This window comes from Monodelphis domestica, chromosome 4 (genome assembly GCF_027887165.1).
Source record: "Monodelphis domestica isolate mMonDom1 chromosome 4, mMonDom1.pri, whole genome shotgun sequence".
In the NCBI taxonomy this organism is placed as follows: Eukaryota; Metazoa; Chordata; class Mammalia; order Didelphimorphia; family Didelphidae; genus Monodelphis; species Monodelphis domestica.
In genome coordinates this window covers 144,080,039-144,093,393 of record NC_077230.1, presented here as the reverse complement: position 1 = coordinate 144,093,393, position 13,355 = coordinate 144,080,039, and the positions used below count along the sequence as shown (strand labels likewise).

At 35.8% G+C, this 13,355-nt stretch overlaps 1 protein-coding gene across 5 annotated transcripts in view; it reads right to left on the bottom strand.

The window, feature by feature from the left end:
* Nucleotides 1-13,355, bottom strand: part of ARHGAP15 (Rho GTPase activating protein 15) — an 892,738-nt gene that overhangs the window by 143,289 nt on the left and 736,094 nt on the right. For all 5 annotated transcript variants that reach the window (XM_056793814.1, XM_007494120.3, XM_056793815.1 and 2 more), the window contains one exon: nucleotides 10,748-10,882. In XM_056793814.1, the coding sequence (XP_056649792.1) occupies nucleotides 10,748-10,882 (135 nt within the window). The remainder of the gene's footprint in view (nucleotides 1-10,747; nucleotides 10,883-13,355) is intronic.

Here is a 13,355-nt window from a genome sequence, read left to right as displayed (position 1 = left end):
GGTAAGAGAAATTAGTGAAAGAAGGCACAAAAACCCCTTAAGAAATGAAGAATCTTAAATAACAGAATAGGCCAATTGATAAAAGAAGCACAAAAAACCCAATGAAGAGAAAAAAAAACTTTTTAAAAAATGTAATTAGTCAAATGGAAAAAAAAAAGATATATAAGAACACACTGAAGAGAAAAAAAAACCAAACTTCTTGAAAGACAAAATTGGCCTTATGGAAAATGAGATACAAATATTCACCGAGGGAAAGAACTCTTTACAAAGAATTGGCTAAATGGAAAAGGAGATACAAAAACTCACTCAAGAAAATCATGCCTCAAAAATTAGAACTGGGCAAGTGGAAGCTAATAACTCCATGAGACATCTAGAAAAATTCAGTCAAAAGAATGAAAAAAAAAGGAAGAAAATGTGAACTATCTCATGGGAAAAAACCAACTGAACTGAATAATAAATTCAAGAGAGATAATAAAAGAATTACTGAACTACTTGAAAGCCATGAGCAAAAAAAAAAAAGAACTTAGACATCATCTTTCAGAAAATTATCAAGGAAAACTGCTATAATATTCTGGAAACAGAGGGAAAAATAGAAGTGGAAAGAATTCACAGATCACCTCCTAAAAAAATCCTAAAAGGATAACTCCTCAAATTCCCCTACTCCGAGGTTAAAAGAGAAAATAAAGCCAATAGTCAAAAACAAACAATTCAAATATTGAAGAGCCACAGTCAGGATAACATGAGATCTAGCAGCTTCTATTTTAAGTATCAAAGGGCTTGGAATATAACATTTCAGAGGGCAAAGGAGCGAGAATTTCAACTAAGGACCATTAACCCAGAAAAACAGTGATAAGAATATTATACAGTGAACAACAATGAATAATAACAGCTATTCTAAGCAATACAATGATTCAAAACTGTCTCAAAGGATTTAAAATAAAAATGCCCTCTCTCAGAGAAAAGGAACTGAGAATCTGAATGTGGGCCAAAGCAAACTTTTTTCACTTAAATTTTTTGAGTGTTCTACCACAAAATGATTAATATGGAAAACATGTTTTACATGAATGCACACGATATGAGATTGCTTACCATATCATGGGGAGAAAGGGATTCAGGAGATAGGGAGAGAAAGAATTCAAAACTCAATATTCTTTGAAAAATATTGAAAACATTTTGCATATAATTGAGGAAAAATAAAATTTAATAAAAAAGATTGGTCTGTTCTTAATTTTAATCCTATCTTTATCTTAAGAGTTATTTCAGTTTTTAAAACTAGCACATGAAGGATAGAATTATTCCTGGAGGTCACTGGAAGCCTTTATAAAATTCACATTGATTTGTATCCAATTATAGCTTTGTAATGTTTTCCAGTGGTTTTAATATCGTCCTTCTTGATATAGTTTTTAAAAATAACATAGTTGTTAATTTAAGTTTTAAAATTAATCATTTATATGTGACCAAATAAAGAGATTCAAGGAGATAGTATTGGGTTATTATTTTAATTTATCAGTGATTTGCCTGACATACATTAATAGACTTTTGTTTTACATAGGGAGTACTCTCTCCACCAGTGAAATGTCCATCATGCTGGAGCTATTTCTATGATTAAAAAGAAAATCTTTTTGTCATCCATCTAGGTACACTTTGGCATCTTTCATTTTTTCTATATTACAAGGTAGCCTCCATTTCTAGTCATATGTGTTCTTCAAAATGTCATTTTCTTTTAAATATATCTGATAATTTTATAGCTGACTTATACACATAGTATTTTTATCCATTGGTTTTGAGTTACTTATAATTTTGATTCCTTTGAGATGGTGCAATTCTGTGATTAATAGCCATATATTATAACAAGGATACTATTAGCATTAAAGATATGGGATTTGTGGCATTTAGCATTTTGGGGTCATTGTGCAGTTTCTCAAATGTAATGAAAAACTATCTCCTCCTCCACTCAATCTTTGGTCCAACTTATTGTCCATCTGTACCACCTATCCACAATATTTACAATGGTTGACTGAATTGATGGAATTATTAGAACTTTATTTCATAGTTTGGACCATAAGTGGTGAGTTCTTTGAGGTTAGGGATTTTCTTACTTTTATATTTGTATCTTTAGTGCATTCCATAAAGCAGTCAATTAATGCTAGTTGGCTGATTCACTTTGTTTATCTAGTGTGGATAGTCAAAATGATCCCTTTTGCATTTCTGTGGATTTCTTTGAGAATTCATAGGGGTCTTAGGCTCAATGAAATTAGTAAGATTCCACCTGGTTTTCAGTTATTTTCTGTCACAGTGTTTTGTAAAGGAGCTTGTCCTAGAAACTGGGGTTGCTATGAGCTGCTACATCTATCTTCTTGATTGGTTGTGCACTTTTCTTGGCCCTTGCAAACTCCTCCCTGGGGCAGTTGTTTTCTAACTGTTAAACTTCTCTAATTTATATTGTTAGTCTGAGTTAATTTACTTAACTTTGGTTCATTTCCTTTTTTTCTGAGGGGAGGTCATCTATAGTTTATTTAAATGCTTTGGGTTGGAATAACTGTCCAAAATATGTTTTATCTTTAAAGTTTCTAATATGATATGTTCTTTGATTCCTACTTTAACAAGTCAATTATCTGATTCTAAAAAATTTACTCTATAACTGCTATGCTAAACTCTTGTTAGTTATACATTATGTGATATTATTAGAGAGTGTGTTGTAAAGAGCAGAGAAGTCATTTTAATTGTAGGACAACCCTGTGCTCAAGTTCTACCTCTTACTTATTCTGGCCATGTGACAGTGGCAAATGGAAAACTGACTCAGTGCTCTAGGTAACATTCCAATGCTAAATATTGGTTGTAGAAAAGATGCTAACCTTTCCTGATAGAGAGTTTCTTTCCACAAAACTCCTGTCAGGGGGCAGTGAAGTGGCTCAGTGGAATGCGAAGTTCCTTGGTTCAAATCTGACCTCAGATACTTCCTAGCTGTGCAAGTCACTTAATCTCCATTGCCTACCTCTTGCTACTCTTCTGCTTGGAAGTAGTGATTCAAAGATGGAAGGTAAGGGTTTACAAACAAACAAACAAACAAACAAACAAACAAAACAAAACAAAACAAAACAAAAAAAACCAACTATATTTATGAAATCGAAAGTATATTCCCTAATGCTATGATATTTAAAAATGATGCCTTCATTCTGTGCTTTCTGATTCTCTTCTTGAAGAAACAATTAATGATTCATGAACCTACACATGAGCTCTTATTCTCTTTTACAAATTAAATTAGTTTTACCAAAAAAGTGGTTTACTAATGAAGAGGCAATGTAACATTATGGAATGAATAATGGACTTGGATTCAGGGAGATCTGGGTTTGTGTCCAACCTCAGACCCTTATGGACTATGTAATTTTGGCCAAAATCATATAATTTGTAAAATGAGGATAAAAAAAAGTTGTTATCTCATAGGATTTTTGTAAAGGACATATATAATAATGCATGTAAAATGATTTCTAAAACTTAAAGTGCAACATAGAAGTGAAGTATAAAGTTGTCCGCTATATTGCAGTTAACTTATTAGGTCTTCACTGTATTGTAGGTTTAAAAAAATCTATATCTATATCTATATCTATATCTATGTCTATGTCTATGTCTATGTTTATGTCTATGTCTATATCTATATCTATATCTATATATCTATATAGTAGAGTTTTTACTATATCATGGGATTTTGCAGATGAATACTGTACCGTACAGGATGGAAATGCAGTATGCCACTATGGATTGGGCAAGTTTACCAACCTGAGATTGTATATAGCATACTATGGCTGATGGAATGAAATTTGACCAATCACACCGCTGTGTTCTGTATCCTGGGCGTTGATTGGCTCAGTGTTTATAAGAGTGTGGGAAAGGTTAATAAGAGTGAGGAGAAGATTTATAGGAGAGTGGGAAGTGTTTATAAAGCCTTAAAATGTATATAAATATTAAAATAAATATAATGCTGCTACTTTGTGGATTTTTATCTATCATGGGGGGGGGGTCTCTGGAACTTAACTCCCACAATAGATGAGGGATCACTGTATATAGTTTTTCATTTCTTCCTATAGATCACTGGTTATTTAACAAAGCCTATACTTTAGGAACTCAAGAGTACTACATGGAAACAATGTTTGTAGGTGGCCTAAAACTCTGTGATTTAATTCCTATCTCCATTTTTGTGACCCTAGGTTTGTTACAAATTTTGCATAGGAAATCCATTTAAAATGTTTGTCCATTTATATAGGTTTCTATGGCTCCCAGCAATGGCAGTTCATTTCCAGGTAGCCAGTCTCCTAATGACAAGCTTCTTTGTCCCTTGCCAAGACCAGTCCTCAGTGAAGAGACACAGGGGTACCCTGGCCTGTGCCCAACGTTCTTTTAAGTTTGAGCTATTTGAATTTAATGGCGTAGACATTGAAAACCCAAGGTCACTTGCTCACATAATGAACTATTGGAGATAGACTTTTAAAGAGGGTTTGACCTATTAGATGAATCAAACTGAAGGAAACTTTGGGGCTTCAGCTGGTAGAAACAATAAAGGAAATAGATACTTTGTCTCCTCCATTAGAATATAAACTCCTTGAAGGCAGATATGATTTTTATTTGTTTGTTTCTCTTCATGTCCCCAGTGTTTAGTACAGTAGCAAACACTTACTAATACCTAATAAATGCTTACTGATGTTAAAGATAATGGTGGTACAGAAGTGTGTTCTGAGAAGTTGTGAAGGAAACACAAAGAAAATTAAAACATCCTGTTTATTTGCACATGGACACAAAAGTATTCTAAGAAACCTCAAAACAATAAACCAGCAACTACAAATTGGTATCAAACTGAATCTAAAAATGCTGAGCAAAATCAGTGCAAAGGATTCATCAGAACTTGGTGGGTTGATCACTTCCTCTTGTGGATGAATTTATAAAGCTTATGTTTTAAGAGAGGAAATAAATTCCCACTTTTCCCCTCAGGTAAAGTACATAAAAGATGAAGCAACGTTACTTCTATCTTTATTCTCCTCTCATTTACCACTTATCAAACAGCCTGATTCTTTTTTTTCTGAATTCTGATACCAGTTGGGATTTGAGAGAAGGCAGAAATGGACAGAAAATAATCTATGCCTGAGAATGCCTTATGTGAGACAGGCTAAGAGAAGTAACAACAACAACTGGAGTGGTTTGTGAATGGAAACTGAAATGGGTACCAGAGGGATGAGAATGTTGCATTAGACTGAAAGGATTTGGGAATGGAATGGGGACACAGTGGGCAGCAGGAAAATAAAACAAATCTTGGACTAGAAGACATCTTTAGGCTGTGCAATTCCTAAGCCATTCAAATAAATAGTTATGTTTTTCAGGTTTTAAAGGAAGAGAGTTTTCTGGAAATATTCGATAGATTTTTGGAAATCTATTTAATTATGCTTACTTTTAGGAAGTTCTTAATTTCTACCCTACATCAGCCTGGCCAAAATTTAAGCCCATTTCATTTAGTTCTATTCTGTGAGAACAAGAACAGCTGGTCAGTGATTCAGGTTTTTGGAGCCAGCTATTAAGTCACTCCTTAGTCATCTTTTCTTTCAACTAAATCATCCCAGTGATTTGTGATTTGTGTGGCTTTTCTCTTAACCCTCCTGAGTCTTCTTTGTCCCTCAAAAATAGCAGAGGCTAAAACTGAGTAAGATACTGCATTTCTCTTCGTAGCCTTGGACCTTATATACCTGTCTGATCATCAAGAGTGAAGAAAAGGAGTGGCCAATAAGGCTCAACATTCTACTTCTTGTAACATCTCAGCTACCCTGGAAATGCCTGGCCTCACTGAACAGCCCTTTGTCAGCAAGATTGCATCACCTATCATAAAAATGCTATAGCTGTGGGGTTTTTTCCTACCTAACTCTCATTTATAGTGGGAATAATGGCTTCAGCACAGGTCATTTCCCAGGAATTAAACCCTCCCAGTGTGTGGGTTAAATCCCCAGGAAATGACCTGTAGGTGACCCAATAGCTTTGGCTTCAAGGATGGAATTTCAGGTCAATGGTTGAATTGCTTGGATTCTGAAATATAAAACAATCTCTACTCTATTTTTTGTTACCCCAATGGATATTATCAGACATAAGATCACTATGACATTTGTAGGTTCTTATCATACTAATGCTTATTTTCTGTCCAAAAAGAAACTAAAAAAGTAAATGCCTTCCCTTCTTTGAAATGTTTAGTAATCATTCTAATATCACAAGTAGCTATTAACTTCTTATGCATGAAAGATCATTTTCTCATTTAGGCCAAAGCTTTCTAGTGCTATATTCTAGTGGCATTTTACTTTTTACCTTTTAACTTAATTAAGTCTGACAGAACTTTCATCAATGGGCCAAAATAAGATCTTCAACCTTATATATTACATAGACAAAACCTAGGAAAAGGTGAAAGGGGAAGGTGAGAAAAGAGCCTTGTGTTCACATGAAACATAACTATGGACACACATAATGATATCTTTCCAATGGAAATAGCCTCGTCCTTGCTACTAGAATCTAGGAATTTAGATAAAGAAAGAGACAAAGATCTGTGCAATCTCAGTCTGAATAGATGTACCTAGGATCTAGCCACTATAATGTTGTAATCATGCACATCTGGGTTTGGATTTTGAATTTCCTGAAACTGAATGAATCCAACTAGAGCAACGAGGGGCAAATGATTATTCTTCTATCATAGATAGTTAATGCCTGAGAAAGAGTGTCATGCCAAGTAATTAACAAAGCAAAATATCAAATGAAGGTATCATCATCCTTCTAGTTCGGCAGGTTTGTTATCTCAGTTTCTCGCTCTCTCTTTCTTTTCACTTTTCAATGGTTCTGAAGTTTCCTTGATTCTACTTTTGCAGCATCAATTTGATTGTCCTCTTCTCGCCACTCAAATGACTACCACTCTAGCTCAGTCCCCTCATCCTCTGCCATTGTGACCATTGTCACAGTTTCTCAACTGATCCTGGCCTTTCTTCTCTTTCCTCTATCCATATTCCACATAACTGCTACAGAGATTCTTTAAACACAGATCACCCAGTGTCATTTTCAATAAGTTGCAGTGGCTCCCTGTTGCCTTTAGGATAAAATATGCACTCCTTAACCTTACTTTTAAATCCCTTCACAATCTGGTTCTGGCTTACCTTTATAGGCTGATTGCACTTATTACCCTCCTTAATGCAGTCTACATTCTAGCCAAATTGCTTGTTATTCTTTATACAAAGAATTCCATTTTCTAAAATCAGAAGGGAAACAACAAATTGGAAAAAAATCTTCATAGAAACCTCTGACAAAGGTTTAATTACTCATATTTATAAAGAGCTAAATCAATTGTACACAAAATCAAGCCATTCTCCAATTGATAAATGGGCAAGGGAAATGGATAGGCAGTTCTCAGATAAAGAAATCAAAACTATTAACAAGCACATGAAGAAGTGTTCTACATCTCTTATAATCAGAGAGATGCAAATCAAAACAACTCTGAGGTATCACCTCACACCTAGCAGATTGGCTAACATAACAGCAAAGGAAAGTAATGAATGCTGGAGGGGATGTGGCAAAGTAGGGACATTAATTCATTGCTGGTGGAGCTGTGAACTGATCCAACCATTCTGGAGGGCAATTTGGAACTATGCCCAAAGGGCGACAAAAGAATATCTACCCTTTGACCCAGCCATAGCACTGCTGGGTCTGTACCCCAAAGAGATAATGGACACAAAGACTTGTACAAAAATATTCATAGCTGCGCTCTTTGTGGTGGCCCAAAACTGGAAAATGAGGGGATGCCCATCAATTGGGGAATGGCTGAACAAACTGTGGTATATGTTGGTGATGGAGTACTATTGTGCTAAAAGGAATAATAAAGTGGAGAAGTTCCATGGAGACTGGAACAACCTCCAGGAAGTGATGCAGAGCGAGAGGAGCAGAACCAGGAGAACATTGTACACAGAGACAAACACACTTTGGTATCATCGAACGTAATGGACTTCTCCATTAGTGGTGGTGTAATGTCCCTGAACAACTTGCAGGGACCCAGGAGAAAAAAACACCATTCATAAGCAAAGGATAAACTATGGGAGTGGAAACACCGAGAAAAAGCAACTGCCTGAATACAAAGATTGAGGGGACATGACAGAGGATAGACTCTAAATGAACACTCTAATGCAAATACTATCAACAAAGCAATGGGTTCAAATCAAGAAAACATCTAATGCCCAGTGGACTTACGCGTCGGCTATGGGGGGTTGGGGGGGGGAGGAAAAGAAAATGATCTATGTCTTTAACGAATAATGCTTGGAAATGACCAAATAAAATATATTAAAAAAAAAAAAAAAGAATTCCATTTTCTCTATCTGTGCCTTTGCTCAAGCTTTCGCCCTTAGCTGGACCACACTTCAGGTGTTCATGCTGTTTCCCCAATAGAATAAAAGCTTCTTGAGGCAAGAGTTAATTAACTTTTCTCCTTATACCACTAAGTTACTATTATAGTTTTGGCAAGTAGTAGGTGTTTCATCAGTGCCTGTTGAACAAATAAATAGAAATGGAACAAGAATGGGCATTTTTTTCTTATATGCTACCCAAGCAAAGTATGGAAATTGGACTTTGAAGTTATACCAAGACTGCATTCTAGGGAACATCTGCTGGTTTTCTAATAGACTTGGATTATCATTGTTAGTGTGTATTTCTTCACCACTTCACCTGGCTAGTTGACCTGTCCTTTTGTTCATTGATAGGTGAGGACTACTTCTATTCTTCCCTTTTTTGTTTCTATTTCTCTCTGTATTTCCTCCCTTAGTATCTGACTTTTTCAACTAATCTCCAATGCAGGTGGCAGCTTCCATAGCCAATAACAATCTGTTAGAGCAGAATGCTGCTCACTATCATCTCTGACCTATAACAACTCCAGCCACCCACCTCTCTGGCCAAAACAATCAGGCACACTTATGAGTGGAAGGCAGCTAAGGAATGATACAACTTCCTGTGTCAAAACAAGGGTTATTTGTGCTCATATCTGGTTATGATTATGTGATTCCTCCAGTTGTAGAGGTGGGAATGAAATCCAATTTGGGGATGGATTAGATTAGATGGAATAGATTAAATAATCCAATAAGAGAAATTTAAATGCATTTGTCACAATAAATCAGAATACAGATACACCCTGAATTGTTGTTGTTGTTTTTTGTTTTTAACCTAAAGATATTGGAAGTTTATACTGGCAGACAATAATCAAGGCCCCATTGCATATTTGCTCCCTTTCTTCTCATTCTACACCACTCTTTTTTGCTGGTCCAATTTCTTTTTGGAACATCTGATCCAGAGACATTTAAATGATCAGGTGTATCCCAGTTTTGTATAAAAACAGAGATTTGTAGACTTTTCTCTGCATGTTTTAAAAGAAACTATAAGAATATGGGAAATTGCAAAACATGACTCTTCATTACTCTTCCTATTACATGGGAATGGATGACATAAAAACCCAGGAAATGGGAAAAAAATGTTGCCCTCTCCCAGCAAACCCATTGATGATCATTGTTATTACTCTTAAAAATGAAAAGAAAGAAAGAAAATTCTATAATAGTAAGCAGGCAAGAAAAGAGAGACCTTGAGAGAATCACCTCTGCTTTATTCTCCTTGACATCAGTTTTCTGGGATCTTACATGAGTATGAAGATTTTTGCAAAATGAGAACTGAATGAAAGGGTATGTTGACGAGTCTGCTGTCCAATGTGGTGAGCACCAAAATCCCATTCCCATTAATAGGAGCTCTGCACAGACAGTCATCAAAGACCAGACCTCCTAAGTTGAGCTTTTTTTTTTTTCTTGGAGATTTTTCTCGATTGGACTTTAATTAAGCTCCTGCTAAGCTTGCAAGCTTTTTTCCCCCTTAAAAAAAATAAGCCTGCTTGCCAGGCAACTTTTTCCAAGCTGTCACAATTCTCATAAGTGTACCCTAAGATATTAAATTTAGAGATGTGTTGGTTGCTTGCTTCTCAGAGCATCCATAGGAGAAGTTTCCTTACATTCAGAAAAAAAATACAATATTACTTTAAAAAATGTGGTTCTTTCTAAAAAAGTAAAACATAAGCCACAATGATCCAAAAAAGAAAGCTTTGAATTTTAGTCCACATGATACCCATTGGGCAGAAAGAGATGCAACTTCTATGCGACATGTCACCAATTTCACATGTGAGAATAAGCTTTTGTCATTAAAAAATATAATAATCACATTGTCGGCAGGTCAATCACAGCTGGTTAGTTGGTGGGGAAGGGTAAGAAAAAGAGTGGAGAATGTGCTGCCTCAGTTGGTAATTTAGCAAATCCTTAATGCAATGTCATAAGTAATTGACCTGGACAAAATGCAAACATTTTTATAGAGCCTTTTGTACTCATTGGAATCTTGAAAATAGAATAGATAGAGGCTAGCGATATAAAGGGTGACTCATTTAAGTCAGTCTCCATGGAAAACTGTTTGCGTTTCATAAGGCCTGTTTTAAATAAGTGGGTCAATCTAGAATGATTACATTTTTAAAAAAACTTAGACAGTAATGCAAAGCCTGAAATGAAAAGCCATCAAATATTACAACCACTGACATGGAAGGTAGAGAGTCCTGGGAATGTGTCTGCTGTTATTTGATTATTCTTATTGTTATTATTATTATTATTATTAGTATTTTAAACAGACAGGCTATTCCAGTAACTGCTCCTGAATGTGAGGTACTTACTTATTGCCTCCACAAACTGTTCAAAGAAGCAGTATGGGAACAGCGGCTCAGGCAGCTCCCGGAAAAACATCTTCAGTGCTCCGGTGACAACGTGGATGTCCTCCCACTGGCTGTCGTCCAAATTCAGCTTCTCTTCTGGGAAAACACGAGGAGAAATGGAACAACTGGTTTTAATGAAACAATTACAAGACACTAATTATTATGTTAATGTTTGCCTACTATCATCAGCAACCGTTAACAGCCTTCTGCACCTAGAGGTTTGGTGCTGTGCATGTTTTTTTTTTCCTTTCCGTAGGAAGGGAACATTTTCAATGGAATACCATCTGTAGGAATGCAGCTAACAAAAAAACAAGAGACACAAAGAGACAGTGCCATTGACACAGTATGTCAGATACATTTATTCCCATAATGCATCAGTATGAAAATTAGCATCACAGCTCAACATGATTCAAAGCTATTTGGTTTTGAGGCCGAGGGGCTAAGAGTTGCCAATGATGGCCGGCTCAAGGGACCGGCCTAAAGGCCTTGCTGAGCCAACAGGAGACATATGCTAAACATGGCAATAGAAAATGAGTTATTGCTTTACATGTGTTAGCCTTGCTATGTACAAGGGAATAATGGGTAACACTTTTCTCCTTTTTTTTGCCTGAATGTAATGTCAGCAAGGAATAGAGTACTGTGAGAGAAAGGACATTAATTCCTTCTTACTGCTTCAAAAATATTTTGTTTAGTTTTCATCTCAGGGAAGAAGATTTGCCCAGCAACAATATTAGACAGACCCCTGTTGGCCTACGCAGGCTATGCAAAGCTGTCAAAAATGATAACAGTAAAGACAAACCACAAGCGCTTACCAACTCCTTTTAGAAACGACAAAATGTTTGCTTGTGAAGCTTGAGTGAACTGAAACATTTAAATATTAAAGAAACAAAATGCCAAAATGAAGATTTTAATAGAAATAAAGCTATGCTGAAGAGTTATTTTTTCTTCTTTTTCATCTTTGTTAGGAAGGTGAAGAAGAGTTTTTCCCCCCAAGAAGGAGATCTATGGGAATTTACAGGCCTGATTTAGGATGACAAGGAGCAAGACACCAAGGTGATGTTCCTGCTTAAAAAATGTTGCATTTTCCTGGCACAATTTTGAAGCAGGTCTTTCATTTTGTGTATAGCAAAGGGCTAATAGTAACCATTTCACAAACTTCACTTATGATTTAGTAATCTGGACAAATATTTATCATATCTTAGAGGAAATGGGATTATTATTATTTTTTTAAAGCACAGGTTATTTTATCTAACACTCATCTGGTTCTGATTTTACCTTTTGACATCAACTTTATGATTACATTTTGCAGTAGGAACCAAATAAAAGGATACCATCAGTGTAAGTACCCTTAATAGTTTCTCTTTCTGTGTGTCTTTGCATTTTGGGGGACAGGGGGAGTTTATAGGACAGGCTGAGACTTAAATCAAGATTGTTTGTGTTCCTTTACACACATGAGTGAAACTGACCCAAAACTGGTTTTTAAGTGAAATATTTCTGATCGTCCATGCCACTGTGAGAAAGTTACAATCTCTGTCTAACAGGACGTAGCACAAAGAGGAAACAAAGGTGAATCTGTTTATTTTTCTGGAGTTCTCTCCCTTCACTTTTTGTTCTTACCTTTCTAGCACAACAATGGTTTTTTCCATAACTAAATAAGCAGAGGAGACCTTCTTTCCACCCTGTGATCATTTTTGATTGATCGCATTTCAACAATTAGTCTTTTATTTGGCTACACACTATTGAAATAGATCGACAGCATCTTAGCAGGCCAGCTTTAAACAGTCAACTGTTAACAATAGCATCAAAAAGAGAGACCTGATGGGGTTTACTGTCACTTTAAAGAACGGGGTTTTCACATTGTTGAAATCTGTCAGATATTTTGAAATGTCCCTCTCACTATGGTGCCACACCCCCTGCGTGCCCTTATAATAAAATTGGTTTTACTCCTGATTAAATCATTTTCTCCCTACCCACTACCATACTTCTCATAATGGACCTGTGTGCTCTACAGCTGGTGTTCTTCCCATGGTACCAATTCTTACTTTATCTTTTAAGCACTTTGCTGCTAAGATCTCATGCAGAGTGCTTATGTTTTGTTAAGAGCTTCATTCTTAGAGAAATAGCTTAACACATGTTCTAAAAATGTTGTACAACTTATTGCTTAAAACACATTTAGAAAATGTATAAGTACTGTAGCTTTGGCACCGAACTTTAAGTGGAAACCTTAAACACACACAGACACACACGCACACACACACACAACTCTGTCTCTACCACACGTTTGTCTGAAATATCTTAGGCAAAATGCCTCTTATCTAGATTTCTCTTGAGTCTCATTTGCCCAGATTTTCATAGTCTAGAGAATGCCAAAGAAATGTTAGGAAGGTATCTTTTTATAAGAAAGAGGTGTCATTTTACCCCAAGCAACAAACCAATTAAAAAAAATGTTCACTAGGATGGGCAAATTTTGGGCAAAAACAAAAAAATCAAGCAAAAACATGCATACAAAGTCAGTTCAAAAATATTATGATGCTGAAACAAATCTTTTTGATAGCCAAATTAAATATTC